The sequence below is a fragment of the Mesoplodon mirus genome (genome assembly GCF_964341445.2).
Source record: "Mesoplodon mirus genome assembly, chromosome: 19".
Taxonomy (NCBI): Eukaryota; Metazoa; Chordata; class Mammalia; order Artiodactyla; family Ziphiidae; genus Mesoplodon; species Mesoplodon mirus.
Genome location: NC_138995.1, coordinates 27,865,299 through 27,881,394, shown reverse-complemented (window position 1 = coordinate 27,881,394; position 16,096 = coordinate 27,865,299). Strand labels below are relative to the sequence as shown.

At 45.1% G+C, this 16,096-nt stretch overlaps 1 protein-coding gene across 2 annotated transcripts; it reads right to left on the bottom strand.

Moving 5' to 3' along the window:
- Positions 1-2,736: 2,736 nt before the first annotated feature.
- On the bottom strand, positions 2,737-16,094 carry CIAPIN1 (cytokine induced apoptosis inhibitor 1). 2 transcript variants are annotated; one of them, XM_082606388.1, is made up of 9 exons: positions 16,003-16,094; positions 11,163-11,344; positions 10,187-10,339; positions 8,713-8,789; positions 7,087-7,249; positions 5,572-5,645; positions 4,571-4,686; positions 3,987-4,068; positions 2,737-3,465 (listed from the first exon to the last, which is right to left on the bottom strand). In XM_082606388.1, exons 2-9 carry the CDS (start codon positions 11,317-11,319, stop codon positions 3,355-3,357), a joined length of 933 nt encoding a protein of 310 aa, XP_082462514.1. In that variant the 5' UTR covers positions 11,320-11,344; positions 16,003-16,094; the 3' UTR covers positions 2,737-3,354. The 2 variants fall into 2 exon arrangements, with proteins under 2 accessions (XP_082462514.1, XP_082462513.1); XM_082606387.1 differs by having other exon boundaries at positions 8,713-8,792; positions 16,003-16,093.
- Between the last annotated feature and the right edge of the window lie 2 nt (positions 16,095-16,096).

Below are 16,096 nucleotides of genomic sequence, written 5' to 3'. Positions count from 1 at the left end.
CACCTGGTGCTTTGGAGTGACTTCAGAGAAAAGGGGATGTCCCAACTGCTTGCTGTCAGGTTTTGGAAATGACCTTAGAGAGGTGACCAAAAAATTAAGATTCCCAAGCCCCACCTAGGCCCACCTAAGGACCTCAGCCACCTGTACCTTTAAAGGTCGTCAGGTGATTGGTGGAGGCAGGTCACTCTCTGGGTTTCACCATGTCCCCACATGTAAATTGAGGTTGTTTTCAATGGTATCTGAGACGGTTTGGGCTCCAAAACCTCCCCTCAGAGCTGCTGTCTTCCAAAGTCAGCAGGTGTGAGGACCCGTGTCCCTCCCGTGGTCTTGCTGTGCTGAGTGGCAGCTGGGCACCAAGGCCACGTGTGCGCTGCTGGCCAGCCAGGCTGCTCTGCCACATGCTGGCCCCGACTCTGAGCTGGCCAGCCCCGCTCTGAGCCCTCATGTGGAGCGACCCAGCAGCTGCCAGCCTGGGACCCTTAACTGCCAGGTGCAGCAGACAGGAGGTAGTGTCACCCACTTTGCCAGCAGCGGCGGGGACACAGAACAAGAATCAGTTCAGCAAGAGCTTGTGGAACTTGCCCAGGGCTCTGCTAAACCCAGCCCAGGAAGCTCTTTGGCTCAGGATCTCCTGCCCTCAACCTGCAGGTGGAGGACACCTTGGCAACTGCAGCGGAAGCAACTAAGGGCATCCCGTCTGGCAGCTCGACTCGATAAATATCCGTTACCATTAAGCCTAGTCGGGGGGCTGGAACGGTTTCCTACTGCTGTGTAACAAACCACTCCAAATCTAGCGGCTTAACACCACACACATTTCTGGTCTCAGACTCTGTGGGTGAGGAGTCCAGGTGCAGTGAGGCTGGGCCCTCATGTAGGCTCCCACCAGCTGTGTCTCATCTGGAACCCGGGCCCTCTTCCGAGCTCACGTGGTTATTCAGTTCAGATTTCTGTTCTCACGTGATTGTAGGGCCAAGGGCCGGTTTTCTCTTTGACAGTCAGTGGGGTCTGCTCCCAGATCCCAGAGGTTGCACTGCCTTGCCTGTGGGACCTCTCGCACCACGGCAACTCAAGGCTAGCAAGAGAACCTTGTCCTCCAGTTCTTACAAAGGATCAACTGACTAGGTCAGGCCCACTCAGGATCATCTCCCTTTTAAAAGGCTGAAGGTCCATGACGGATTTTTTTCCCCTAATTATTATTTTTATTGAAGTATAGTCACTATACAAAATATTACAGGTGTACAGTATAGTGAGTCACAATTTTTCAAGGCTATACTCTATTTATAGTTATTATAAAATATTGGCTATACTCCTCATGTTGTACAATATATCCTTGCAGCTTTTTTTTTTTTTTTGAGGTATGCGGGCCTCTCACTACTGTGGCCTCTCCTGTTGCGGAGCACAGGCTCTGGACACGCAGGCTCAGTGGCCATGGCTCACGGGCCCAGCCGCTCCGCGGCATGTGGGATCTTCCCGGACCGGGGCACAAACCCGTCCCCTGCATCGGCAGGCGGACTCTCAACCACTGCGCCACCAGGGAAGCCCCCTTTGCAGCTTATTTTATACCTAATGGTTTGTACCTCTTACTCCCCTGCTCCTATATTGCCCCCCCACAACTGGTAACCACTAGCTTTTCTCTATATGTGTGTATGCTTCTTTTTTGTTATATTCACTAAGTTTGCTGTATTTTTTAGATATCACATATAAGTGATATCATACAGTATCTGTATTTCTCTTATTTCACTTAGCATAATGCCCTCCAAGTTCATCCATGTTGCTGCAAATGACACCGTTTCATTCTTTTTTATGGATGAGTAGTATTCCATTATATATATATACCACATCTTCTTTATCCAGTCATCTGTTGAGGGACACTTAGGTTGCTTCTGTTTCTTGGCAATTGTAAAGAGAGCTACTATGAACACTGGGGTGCATGTATCTTTTTGAATTAGTGTTTTTGGTTTTTTGGATATATACCCAGGAGTAGAATTGCTGGGTCATATGGTAATTATATTTTTAGTTTTTTGAGAAACCTCCACACTGTTTTCCACAGTGGCTGCACCAATTTATATCCCTGCCAACAGTGTTCGAGGGTTCCATGAGGGACTTTTAACTACATCTGCAAATCCCTTCATGTCTGCCACACAAGGTAATCTAATCACAGTAGTGATGTCCCATCATACTCACAGGTCCTGCTCAAACTCAAGGGCAGGGCATTACACAGAAGTGTGAGGCATTGGGGTGTCATCTTAGAACTCAGCCTACCACGGGGCTTCAGAGTCAAGCCACACCCATAACTAAAATCCACCAGCAGGGACCAGGATAAGCAAAAGCAAACTTGGAGGATCAAGTCAAGTTTCAAGGACAAATACCAATGAACACTTTTCTTTATTGTCAAAATAGAAAAACCCAGGTCTCTTAAATTCACATGATCTCTCTCGCTATTTGGCAAGATCAATTCCAAGTCTGTGTTGGTGGAGAACAAGAAGAACAAAGGGTCTCCTCAGAGATTTATTGTTGGGTCAGACTTCTGTCCTGCTTCTCTCTAAATGCTCACCAACCTGGACCCTTCTAAAGTAGATGGAGAGAGGCCCTGATCTATAAGTGTAGGACTGGCCCCATGTGGTGTGACTCAGTCTCTCCAGAAAAGTTTTGTGGTCCCAGGTGAGCTTGGATGGCTGTGTCAGACATTACGCGTACACACACACACACAGACATATCCCCTCTTCACAGCGAATATACATTAGCACGTAAGTTTAATACCTGGAGATTAACAGAAATGACAATAGGGCACAGATGCAACACAGTAAAATAGGGATGGGGGCAGGACTGGAGGGGGCGGAGGGACACTGGATGTGATCACAGCAACCAAGGAGTGATTCGCTCGGTGCTCTGAGGTCATGACACACTTGCCTCTTGTCACCAAGAAAATTGCACGGTGAATAAACCACCAACTCTGGAAGATAAGCCGTGGCACTACTGCGGAGCTTAGAATGGGGCGGGGCCCTCCCTGTCACAGTGTTAATACTCAAGGATGGCGGGCTCGGAGAGTGTTACGAAATGTCAGCATTTTGACCTGGGGAGAGGGGCCTATTTGGGATGCGCCCCGTTTACCTAACACTGGGTGAAGGAGGTCCCCACTCAGGGTAACAGGGCCCCGGGATACCGTGGTGTTGATCTGCAGCAGCACTCCACACCACTGCGCCCAGCCAGCTCCACTCTGTCCAATGAGCACCCTCTCCGCAGTGGACCTAAGCCGGAGTGAGCCAATCGAGAGGAGACGGGAGGAATCACGTGGTGGGATGGGAGGGGCAGGAGCTGGCGGAGGAGCAGGTGTGTCCCAGGCCGAGCCCCTCCCTAGGCATCATTGAGGCTGCTGTCGCTCAGGAGCACCTTCTCCCCAGGTCTGAAGGCCGGCATCCCGAGGTAGGGGCAGCTGGCGCAGCGGAAAGCATCGCCCAGGTAACACTGTTGAAAGAAGAGACCATCATACAGGGAAGCCAAGTGTCAGCTCTCCCGAGATACAGGCCAGAAGAAAGGGATCCCAAATTTCACAGTATGGCCACAGCGTCCTGAAGAGAACGACTGGGTACATTTGTAGGTCCAACTGGGATCCAAATACTAAGAGTCTTTAAGGTCTCTGATTTCATGAAAGACAAAAGTCTAGAGAAGTTCCTTAGGTGGACATACTTCTATATTCTCAGCAGTTCAAACCATAGCCCCACTCAGCAAATGGCTGAGTAGCATCAGGCCCGATGTGAAGCAGAAAGAAAGGGGCCAAAAATAAGAAATGACAAGTGCCTCCCCTAGGGGCATGAGCGTGCTACCCACTCTCAGGAAATAACCCCTCTTCCCATTACTACCTAGAGACACGTTCTCGCATGTTCACCTATTATTAAAATACTTGGGCAGTGAACTCTGTAGAGCTCGAGCTGGTCTGTGTTTAGTTTAGGCCTTTGTGAATACTGAGTAATCAACCAGATACTCACGTTTCCACAAGCCGACTTGGGCAGGGAGCTTATCGGGTCCCTCAACTTCTCTTTTTCCAGTTCTTCTGCGAGGCCACAGGTGCTGGGGGAAAGTTAGCAGCTGATGAGTGGGACCTACCACCACCCAGAAACTCCAAATCCTTGACAGACCTTTTCCCTGGGAGCCTTCACAGATATGGAGTATTGACCTTTCCTGGCCTAGTCAGGTTTGGGCTCCACTATTCAATGATGTATTATTTGGAGATTCACACATAGACAGTAAACTATCGAAAAAGCCAGGAAGGATTAGCACAAATTTGGGAGAATGGTAGCCTCCTGTAAGGAGAGGGAGGGAGATGCAGCTGAGGGAGCACGCAGAGGCGACTTCTAAGGAACAAGTCATCTTCCTGGTTCTTAAGCTGGGTGAGCAGTACATGGGTGTTCATTTTATTGTTCTTTGAAATGTACTTATTTAGCATACTCTTCTAACCATCTGATACATTTTACAATAAAACATGTTTTAGTAATTGTAAAGTACAGCAATTCCTTGATAATCAGAAGCCGCTGGAAACAGCCTGGCAGCCTCTCCTCACCCCAAGGCTTACCAGTTCTTGCAGGCCTTCCTCTTTTTCCCTTCCCCACAGGAAGCAGCCCGCAAGGAAGCTGGATCTGGCTTCTTCATATCTTCTGGATCCAGCAGTTCATCTGAGTCAATGAGATCCTGGAGAATGTTTAAAGCCATTAATGACACAGTCATGGTCCCTGCTAATGAACAGGTGAAGTGGTCACAGTCCACAGCAGCAGTTCGCCCATCTATGTAGAAGGCATCCATCATCCTACCTGGGCTTGACCATCACGCCCAAGCTGACCACATAGTGAGTACACTACGCGCACAGAAGCTGTGTTAGGCTGTGAGGGGGCTGGGAACTCATTTACGATGTGCAGAGAATATGTGTGTGGAGGGCAGGGAGGGAGGGGGGCAGGAAGAACAAAGAGAGAAGCGTTATGTTTATGTGAATACATACAGGGCTGTCGTGTGAGAAAAGGGAATGGAGTATTTTCTACATAATTCCAGAGGAAAAGGCAGATAATGATTTATACACTTGTGTAATTCTTCGATAAACGTGTAGACAGTTAATCTATAAGCTCTGTGAGGGCACAAACCGTCGCCTAGTTTGCTTACCACTCTAACTTCAATAGTTGTAGGAATGAAGAACTTTATTACAGAAAGCATTGATCTGAGATGGAAGAGCATTACTGTTAAGACAGTGAGCATGTGGTGACTTGCCCAGACGAAGGAGCCAAAAAATATTTTAGCTGACAAACTCTTTTCAGGTTTATGCATGCCCACAAGAGTCTCTAATATATCACATGAAGTGAGAACAAGAAAATCTGTGGGGGGAAAGATGCTGAAAAATAAATTTAAAATGCCACTAATGTGGAGTTTCCTTCTGAGTCAAAAAATGCCAATGGCAGGCACAGCCACAAGGCTGGGCTTTAAATGCTTTCACACCTACAAACCCAGAGAGGCCACTCCAAACAACAACATTCCCACCCAAAGTGGGGCCTAAAAGAAAACAATCAGGTGACCACAGTGCTGACTCACCACGCTCTCATCCTCCATATCATTGGCCGAGAGGGTCCAGAGCTTGGCAGCTGCAGGGTCCACAGCAGGCTTCCCTGAATCCAACCAATGAAAGAAAACAAGCTCCAGAAAAGCAGCTGGAAACAAACTCCAAGCACATGTAAGTGCTTTCTACTGAGGCTGTGCAGGGAACACACTGGACCGGCGGTCAAAAGACCTGGGTTCAAGGCCCAGCTCTACCACTTATAAAGGCATGAGAGGGACCCATCACTTTATGGCAATAAAAGCCATCATTTGTTAAGCACTTGCTTTGTGCCAGATACTACATTAAACATTTTACACACATGATCTAATTTAGTCCTGCTCATCACCTTATGAGGAAAGTTCTCGTCATCCTAATTTTATAAATGAGGAAAGAGGTTTAGATACTTAGGCCAGTTACACACAGCCACAAATACACGAGTACAGACAGAGTCTACCTAACGCTTTTAACTCCCACTCCATATTGCTTTCTCCTCTTTCTCTTAGTTCCCATCCCTAGAACATGGGGCTAATAGGATTCCCTGTACCCACTGCAGGAGATTTGAATATTAAACAAGAAACTGTGCCAAAAAGCATTATAAATAGCAAAGCTCCGGTCTCATGTAGACCTGTTACAGACAAGAAAATGGGCTCGAGAGCTGATGGCGGCGGCGTAACAACAAATCAGTAGCAAATCACACCTCCTGATTCTCTGTCTGGGCCTGAAATAGCTGAGGGTTCAGTGTGGGCCAGTCCACGAATGGGCCTTGGGGGGTAAGTGCACCCCCCAGAGATCACTGTCACAACTGGATGCTCAGCTCTCCCACAGGGCAGGTCACCTAAGCTGCTCCTACCCATTCTGGAACTGTGACTCCAAAGGTTAGGACGCTAAAGGATTTCTTGAAGATATAGGCTGGACAGTCAAAACAGAGCAGTGTGAATGTACCTGTAAATTTTTGCATACCTCACAGCTAGGACAATTTTTCTCAACTCAGGCATTAAAAAATAGTGATAGGAAGGGTGAGAATGGTGACAAAGGGTGGAGTGCAATCTTCTGAGAGGAGATATTTTTATAAGTGTCTTAAGATCCTCAAAGAAAAGCTGACTTCAGTGGCACAGAGAAAAGGACACATGGGAAGAGGAACAGCACACTCTTATTTGCCATGACCGTCGCTGTGAGGTCTTCTGAGGGTACATGTCATAATTCTGGGGTGTGGAAAGACTTCATTAACTAATGAAGATATGGGAGTCTGACCTCTAGAATCTGGAGACCTCAGTGTCCTCTGGTGCAGAAGAAGGGGCTGAACTAGGTAATATCTATGCATCATTTCAGTTTTGGATCCGAATATGCCCAGAACAACAGTACTTAAGCATTCTTCCATTTGGAAATGAGGGAAATTAAGGAAGGGAATGATCCTCTAAAGATATCACCACCTCATTCAGATCTCTGGCTCAGTTTTTAATAGGGCTTTTCAGGCCCACCCAGACAGAACAATGTCCCTAGGCCAGTCTCACCGGAAGACTTCTTGGTAGTAGAAAGCTTAAGTTGACTAGAAGAACCCACTTCAAAATTGGGCTTTTTTCCTGTGATTTGCACAGAGAGCAGGCTGTCACTGTGGTAACCCAGGTGTTCTCGGACAGACTGAATCTCCTCGGGGCTCAAGAACTCGCGCTGCAGCTGAAATTCAAGATATCAGAGGATTAGGCCACACTTCTTCTACAGTATGATGGTGTACTATGTCGCCCTCACAGGTGTCAAATGCTCACATCTGTAGTAAGTACACGACAGCAGGAGATCACAGATATTGCCTCGTGCCTCACGTTCAGTTTCTCACTGATCAGGACCCTGGAGTGTAACTTCTGTTTACATGTTTATGTTGAGCCTGCCCCTTGGAGAGTTTTATCAAATATCTATTAGGTACAAGGCACTGTGCGAGGCATTGTGGAGATTGTAATGATTATGATTATCAAGATGAATCGGACATGTTGAAGAGGCTGTTGAATGGAATCGAAGCCTGTGGCGGGGGAGCATGCCCACAGTAAAGATGCTAGAAATGAAGTACGCAGTAGAGAAAGAGAATCACAGCGGGAAGGAAATGCTTTCTATGTTCCTTGGGAAGAAGCAGCAGACAGGAAAGATCGGGAAGAAGCTGGGGGTGCCACCTCTATGTCCGACAATTATGGAACTGCTACATAAACCGCAGTCCATCTAAAGCACTGAATGCCGTTCCATCATTAGTAAGAAAGTGGGTCAGTACACTGAGGTGGATAATGTCGAAGACAGCTAAAGGTGGGGAAAAGAGCTAGTGACTGAACACTGTATACATACGACCTTATTTACATTAAAAAATGTGTATACACACACACACAAAACACACTTGTAAATACATAAAAAGAAGTCCGAACAGCCACACCAAGAAATGTATTGGTGGCTCCCTCTGGGGAGGAAAGTGTAAGCAAGGCCTGAGATGTCACTTTATATTCTTCAGTCTTAACTGAATTTTTATGAACATCCCATATTTTGGAATAAAAAATGGAAGAACTTTAACTAAAAAGAAAAATAAGAAAGGGTAGGCGTGAAGAAACTGAGGCCCTAGGTCATGTACAGATCAATGGTATAACAGCTATCGTGGTATTAACACCTCTCACACAAGAAAATTTCAGCGTTGGAGAAGAATGTAGAACCATAAATACCTCTATTTAATGTTAATATTTCTAATGAATTGTCAGAAAAGGATTTCCCCCTCCAACGTGTTCTAGCCTCCCACCCAAAAGCCGAGGAAAATACAGGCAACTGCCCTTCACTTGGGCCTAAGATTCGTGTCCACTAAGAGGTGTGTCGCTCTCTCCCTGCCTCAGTGGTCACCACTAGTACTGAGACCAAAATATGTCCCAACCCACATGGGCCCGAGCTGAGTCTCTTCAGAGGAGATTGATTTCAGAGGTTTCGTCCTTCGAGGCATCAGGTTTCTCACATGCAAAGCCCTTCTCAACTTGTTTCCTAGTTGAGTGACACTGATCACCTCACCTTCAGGGTTGTTATTTCTCCCAGATTCTCTCCGTATCTTCTGACAAAAGAGATACTGGGCTTAGTCACCCAAGGCTTAAATTCCCAGCAAAGAAGGTCGTCTACAAACATACCTCTTTTACTTCCACAAGACCAGAAAGAGTCAGGGCTGAACACAGCTTAGATGCCGTCTTCACTTTGCTATTGTTAACTGCTAAGAGGAAAACCCCAGTTAATAGCTTTATAGGTCAAAGCAGGACAAATAGTAAAGGCTCTCTCCTATTCAGGTCAGCGGCATTAAAATAATAATAACCTATTCTGTTCAATGTATATATATTTTAGTGATAGTATTTTAATTGGACAACTCCTTTTGGTTGGTCAAAGTGCTCTTACTGATGCTCTTAAGTGTCATATAATAATTCCATGATTATTGCTTCATATCACTCTCTGTTTCTTTGAAATACCTAACCTTCCAGGGGCTGTTGGATAATGACCAAGAGGCTGAGAAACTGTAAAGTATACAAGTATCTCTGTATAGTTCTGACAGACACTGTGTTTAGTCACCCAAGGTTTACATCTCAGCAAAGAAGGCTATAGCGGCTATTAACGTCACAAGCTTATATTTCCACATAAATGCCTTTACACATTTCAAAATACTTTTATTTCTATTATTTGATGAAATAAGTCATCATATTTTGATAGAAAGTCTAGTTAAAAATGCTAAAAATCTAGAATGATTCTGACAGCTTTACCACTGAGCAAAAAAGAGGTTTTTGTTTCTTGGATTCTATCTTTACTTTCACATGAATCAATACTTAGCTCATCACTCTCAGACTTCTAGTCACTATTTTTTTAACTTTTTAGTTTGAAATAACTATAGATGCCCAGGAAGTTTAAAAAAAAACTGTTCAGGGAGGTCTCAAGGACCCTTCACCTCTTCTCTCCACGATAATATCTTACACACCTATCATATAATATGAAGACCAGGAAGTTGTCACTGACAGTCCACAGAGCTTATCCAGATTTCACCAGTTTTACATACACTTGTTTGTGTGTGTGCATAGTCTTCACCACCACAAGGAACCCTCACACCACCCCCTTTACAGCCTCACGTACCCCCTCCCTCCCATTCCTAACCCTGACGATGGCCAACCTGTTCTCTGTCACTATAACTTTGTTATTCCAAGAATGTTACATGAACAGAATCATACAGCCTCTAAGCTTTTGAGATTGGATTTCTTTCACTCAGCATGATTCCTCTGAGATTCATCCAAGTTGTTGCATGTGGCAATAGTTTGTTCTTTTTTTACTGCTGCATAGTTTTCCATGGTGTGGATGCACCAGTTTAAGCATTCACCTGTTGAAGGATCCAGCCATTTTCAGATGAGCAGTTTCCTTCTATTTTACTACCTAATGGGTCAAATATCACAATTTATTCAGATGTGTTGGTTCAGAGTTTTACAATAATTCATCCCATATCCCTAAGGATAAGGTTCTGTATAGGACTGTTGATCTCCACATTATACCTCCTCCTCAGAGAGATGCAGAAAACACACCTAAAGAGTCAACCCTGTTAAACTCTAGTCTTTCAAGTGAAAACTTCCTTACCTACAGCTGTCTCTACCGGCTCTTTCAGAAAAAGACATCCACTAGGCCGAAGGATCCGGGCCATCTCAGCCAAAATCTCAGCACTGTGCAGAGTGGTGCTTCCAGGAATTATACCCGACAAAATAATGTCAAAGCTAGATTCTTTGTGGGCAGCTGAAAAGAAGGAAGACTCTAATCAACAATCACCTTGGCCCCAGAATCTCCCAGTCTCTCCCAAGTCCCCACAAAGGCTACACGCGTGGCCTAGTAGAATAAACACCTACCTGTTCAGCAAATGCTATTATACCACCGTTACTAGCAAGAGGGGCCAGGACACTGCTGCCCTGCTCTCCCTCAGTCTTACTAATTTCATCTCCTTTTGTATGCTCAGGGGAAAAAGTAAAAAAGGAAGGTGGACGAAAACCAAGCTTTTTAAAAAAATGTGGAACATCTAATAAGAAATAAGAACTTACTTATACAAATCATCAACTATACTCCTAAGTCCACTGTATCTCAACTGAAAAAACTACTATCATGTGCCACCCCCCCAAAAAAAAACCCCAGCTATTGGGCTTCCCTGGTGGTGCAGTGGTTAAGACTCTGCCTGCCAATGCAGGGGACATGGGTTTGAGCCCTGGTCCAGGAAGATCCCACATGCCGCAGAGCAGCTAAGCCCGTGCGCCACAATTACTGAGCCTGCGCTCTAGAGCCCGCAAGCCACAACTACTGAAGCCCGTGTGCCTAGAGCCCGTGCTCCGCGATAAGAGAATCCACCACAATGAGAAGCACGTGCATCGCAATGAAGAGTAGCCCCCGCTCACAGCAACTAGAGAAAGCCTGCGCGCAGCAACGAAGACCTAGCACAGCCAAAAATAAATAAATAAATTTATTTAAAAGAACAACAACAACAAAAACCCCAGCTATCAAGGAACGACAAGAAATGGAGCACTGCCATCAAAACTGCCCTCCCTGTAAGACAACCTGGGTAGGTACTTACACTGCAACAGCTGGTTGATGTTTTCCACAGACACTCGGCCCTCATCACCAGTTAAGGCTTGAAGCTTATCCACCAGATCTTTTAGAGCCTCCACCGGAGATGACTTATCCCAGACCACTGCCACAAACTGGCCAGGTGAGATCCCAAAATCTGCCATTCCTGCAGTGCTGTGGACCTAAAAGCTATGGGCCAAAGGAGAGTCAAGAGTGAGCAGAGACAAAACGCAATTCAATCCATGGGGTACCACCAAATGTGATTAGAATTGCAACCTAATTCCGACCTCCCACCAGGGAATGCTGACCACATTAGAAAAACTCACTGTAGATACCAGAGTGTGAATAAATAAACCCATTATCCCAAGGTTTCATAACCCCAACATTCCCAAATATGGCAGGTGGCTTCCTTGGTGAGAATCCTGACTGGGCAGTCAAGTAAGGAGGTTGAAGGCACAAATACTATTTTCTCTTTGGTATGAGACAAAATAATGTCAGCTTGAACAGAATGTAAAACACACAGGACATTAATTAGGCAGAAGTATGACTCAGCAAGGGAGGCAAATAAATTGGCTGATATAACCCAACCACAAGCTTAGTGTTTTTTTTAAAAAAGAGACAACATATGTAAATTTAGCAAACTGAATAATGATATTTTCCCATTCATCAAGATATAAAAATTCAATTCTACTGACTCTGCATTGATCAATAGTATCTACTATCTCTAACAATTAATATTAGCCAGACTCTTCAAAGCATTTTACCTACATTGTCTCAATTGAACCTCAATACAACCTTAAACTAGATATTACTCCCATTTTAAAGTCAGGAAACAGGCTGTTGACTTTGCCCAGGTCACACAACTAGTAAGTGTTGTGTGGAAAAAGTAAAAGCTAGGATCTGAATCCAAGTCTATATGACTGTAAAACCCATGCTTTTAACCTATGGAAATTTCCTCCTGCTGGGGTCAACTTTCCCTTTGACTTGATACTCAGATGAGTATAGAATGTCCTCACGATGCAATCAGGTCAGGAGATAGCAGTCTACTCAGTTCCCCATTTCTTTCTTAAACATTAATGACTCCAAGTCCCCGGCTTCAGACAGCTCTACCAAATGACATGAGACCAAAGCTGTGGGAGAGGGATCACACATAGATGGGTCTTAAGCCGAATACTTCTGTATTCTGCAGAGGTGGCTAACCCAGTGACAATTATGCCACCACAGACACTCCGGGACCAAGTTTAAGTCAGGCCTACACACTCTTCCTTCTTTAAAAATGTTCCCTTCAGGGACTTCCCTGGTGGTCCAGCAGTTAAGACTCTGTGCTCCCAATGCAGGGGGCCTGGTCTGATCCCTGGTCAGGGAACTAGACCCCGCATGCCACAACTAAAGTCTCCGTATGCCACAACTAAAGATCCCGCATGCTGCAACGAAGATCCCACGTGCTGCAACGAAGATCCCACGTGCTGCAACTAAAGACCCAGCGCAGCCAAATAAATAAATAAATCTTAAAGAAAAAAGACATGTGAAGCAATCTGAGTGCAGAATCTTAAAAAAAAAAAAAAGTTCCCTTCAAATGACTTGCTCCTCAGCCTACAAAACATGCCTAGGTCAGCCAGTCATCCTTAAATACTGTAGTACTTTGATTTTGCTGCTCATTTCCTAAGGCTTTTATTTTCTAGAGCAAAATCAAAATTCTTCAGTCTTCTGGATTCAGGTGCTCCGTAATCTGGCACCACCTGTATCTCCCACCTCCCCAAAGTGAATTCTTCCTTGTTGTATGAAAAATCTTGGCATTTTCACTCTATCATGCTTTTTATCTGGCTCCTTCCTTGTGGAATGCCCTCTTTATTATCCTGACCTGACTGCATGCCGTGGTAAAAGGATGTCAAGTGTTATCAGATAAACAGGATTCCTTAGTCATTGAACTGTGGTTTTTAAATCCCTAAAAAGCACACAATCAAGAACTGAAACTTTAAGCTTTCAACTGTAACATGATATTGAGGAAGAACCCTTACAAATCTTTCAAGTGAACAAATTTGGATCAATCTCACATTTAAGAACCAGCTGGGGAAGATAGGAATATGGATTGCTGGGTATGAAGTTATAAGAAATAAATGATCTCCTTCTAGAATGATGTTGGAACAGGCTCTCCCTTGGGACAATAGAAAGAGATGAGAAGTTCCCTTCCCACTACTACAACCTTGCACTGTACTCACAGAAAAATCTTCATGGAAGAACCGAGGGGCCAAAGGCTACTCATTAACTAGAGAAACACAAAAAGCCAGATGTCGAGACGTTTTCAGCAACCTTAATGGAGGCAGGGTTTTTTTTCATTTTTATTTTTTTGAATTTTATTTTTTTATACATCAGGTTCTTATTAGTTATCCATTTTATACATATTAGTATATATATATGTCAATCCCAATCTCCCAATTTATCAGGCAGAGTTTCAGAGAGCACAGGTTTCGAATACAGATGAACTGGGGTTCTACCTATCACTAGATCTTCTATTTATTAGCTACATGACAATGGATCAGAGATTAGCCTCTTTTCTCATTAATAAAGTAGGGAGAATAATCTTATATTTTGCAAGGCTGCTGCAAGAAGTAAATGAGAAGATAAAAATATACAATATACTCAGCAGGACCTGGCACACAGAGCTCAATAAAATAATGTTCTAAGAGAACTCTGAGCCTCCACTTCTCTGTGGCCAGTTTATTTGCCTTTGCTTCAAACAGTCCCATAAAATCTTGTTCTTCCTCCTCAGCCATACCTGCTGGGAGGACACCCCAGGGAGAAATGTGAAGCTCCTTTTTTATTGTTAAAATTATACAACATAAAAGCTGCACTTTATGACATCTTATACAGTACTCCAGTGGGATTGTGTCCGTAAATTAGAAGAATGGAAAGTGCCCTGTTTTCCATATCCCCCCAAACTAATCTTCTAGGGCAACAGGGAGCTCATAAAATACATTTATTAAACATTAACTCTCAAAAAGACACAGCCACCACTTTCAGTCAGCATTTTCCAAATAAAATGGGACACAGTGTTCTTTTAAATATGTAAAAGCCAAAGTGTGATACTATTCATCATCAGAGTTTTATGTTGTTGTCAATGTCTTTTCTAAAAAAACAAGGAAAAAATGACTGGCACCTAAGTCAACATACTTAGAAGTGTGACTCAGAGCCCGGTTTCATAAATAAAAAGAGGTGGAACAGAAGTCATTGTCACGTCACTGGACTTGTTAAGCATCTCTCCAACTCTGACTGCTGCACACATATGCCCACAGCCCTTCTAAAATGTTGTGGGCAGGCAGTGAAAGCAGATGTCTGAGAACAACTTCTGGAGATGTACTTCTTTATTTTTAAGGCACCCAGTAAACATCAAATCCTGAGGCATTTGGCTCCTTTTAAGGATGAAGAGGGCCAAAAGAAAAAAAATAAGATTGAAGTTTGGGTATCAGTTCAAACCAAGGATCAAATCCTTTTAAGTCAAATGCATAAAAAATTCTAAGAATACTGACAGTTAACAGAAAGAAAAATTTAATTAGAATGAACTGACCGAAGCGCGCGCACTTGCGCACGCACACACACACACACACACACACACATACAGAAAAAAAGGTGACAATCTGCAAGGAAACAGTAAACTCAAAGGAAAAGAAATAGAAGACTTTGTCTCCAGGCAATTAGGTGTGTGTCAAACTTAAGGGTTTCAGGAAGGATATCCAAGTGCTAGATTTTCCACAGGAAAGATTCATTCGAAGATGAGTGGACAGAACTCAGAAAACAAAACCTCATGGAGAGATCAGTAGTGCTTTACCGAAATCCAGAAATATGGATCTGAAGTTTTAACATTTGGGGAGTAGTTTTGGCTTAGGGGGAGGCTTCCCCCACACTCACGCAGGGGAGAGTAAGAGGTTCTGAAAAGGTTGATAAGGAGTGTGCAAAAACACAAAGACAAGGGTCTCACTGCACGAAACTTACAGAATGGCATGCTTAGCTCCAGCTGTTGGTTATCCCTCATCCCCAAACCATTTACTTCTTCCGACTATTATGAAGCCTTCCCTGGTGATAGGTTTCCCCGTGAGGCGCTCCGCATTTACATATCTGCTCAGTGACTAGTCCATGACCTCCCTGAGTCACGCAGCGCTTGGCACTCAATGCCAGAATAAAGGCCACCAGCCTTTCCCAAACTTGCAGATCATCCAAATCACCCGGGGGCATTTGTTAAAATAAGATTCCAGGGCTACATCCAGATGTACTGAATCAACTCTCCAGGAGAAAGACCTCGGTATCCGATTTATTAACAAGCGTCCTGATGGTTTTTCCAATCCGGCAAGTTTGGGAATACTCAATTATATCAACTCAACACTTTGGGGGTTCAGGGAAGTCAAAGGTTCAAAATTACAACCTGGGGGGTCCAGGTACCCCCAAAGACGGAAACTTCAGCTTCCCTGATGTTTGCGAAGAGGGACTGAGACTCAAGGTCACAACAGCTGGCTACTAGCAGAACCGGATCTCAGACTCCGGTCTCCCGGACCCCAGCTCAGCGCTGTCCCCCGGGGCCTCAGGCCGGGTCCGGCAGCGCGGGAGATAAGGCAGCCCGGGAAGAGCAGAAGCCACCACGCCAGGAGACCGGGACGAGGCAGGGCGGGCCCGACCCCACACACCGGCTTCCCCAGGGCGAAAGCCCGCTGTGGTCCTCAGGGAGGTGGCCATAGCCACGTTTCCGCCGAAGGACGAGGCTGGGGATGGGAAATGAGAGGACGTGGGGCAGAGGGTGGGCCGGAACGGGGGCGTTGGGGAAGGTCGGGCTCTCGGACCACCTGGTGATCGCTCACCTGCCGCCCGGGGATCGCTCCCGGCTTCTCAGCATCGGCCGGCTCCGCACCTCGCGCCTCTCGCGAGAAGACGAAGCTCCCGCTGCGCGGGGAG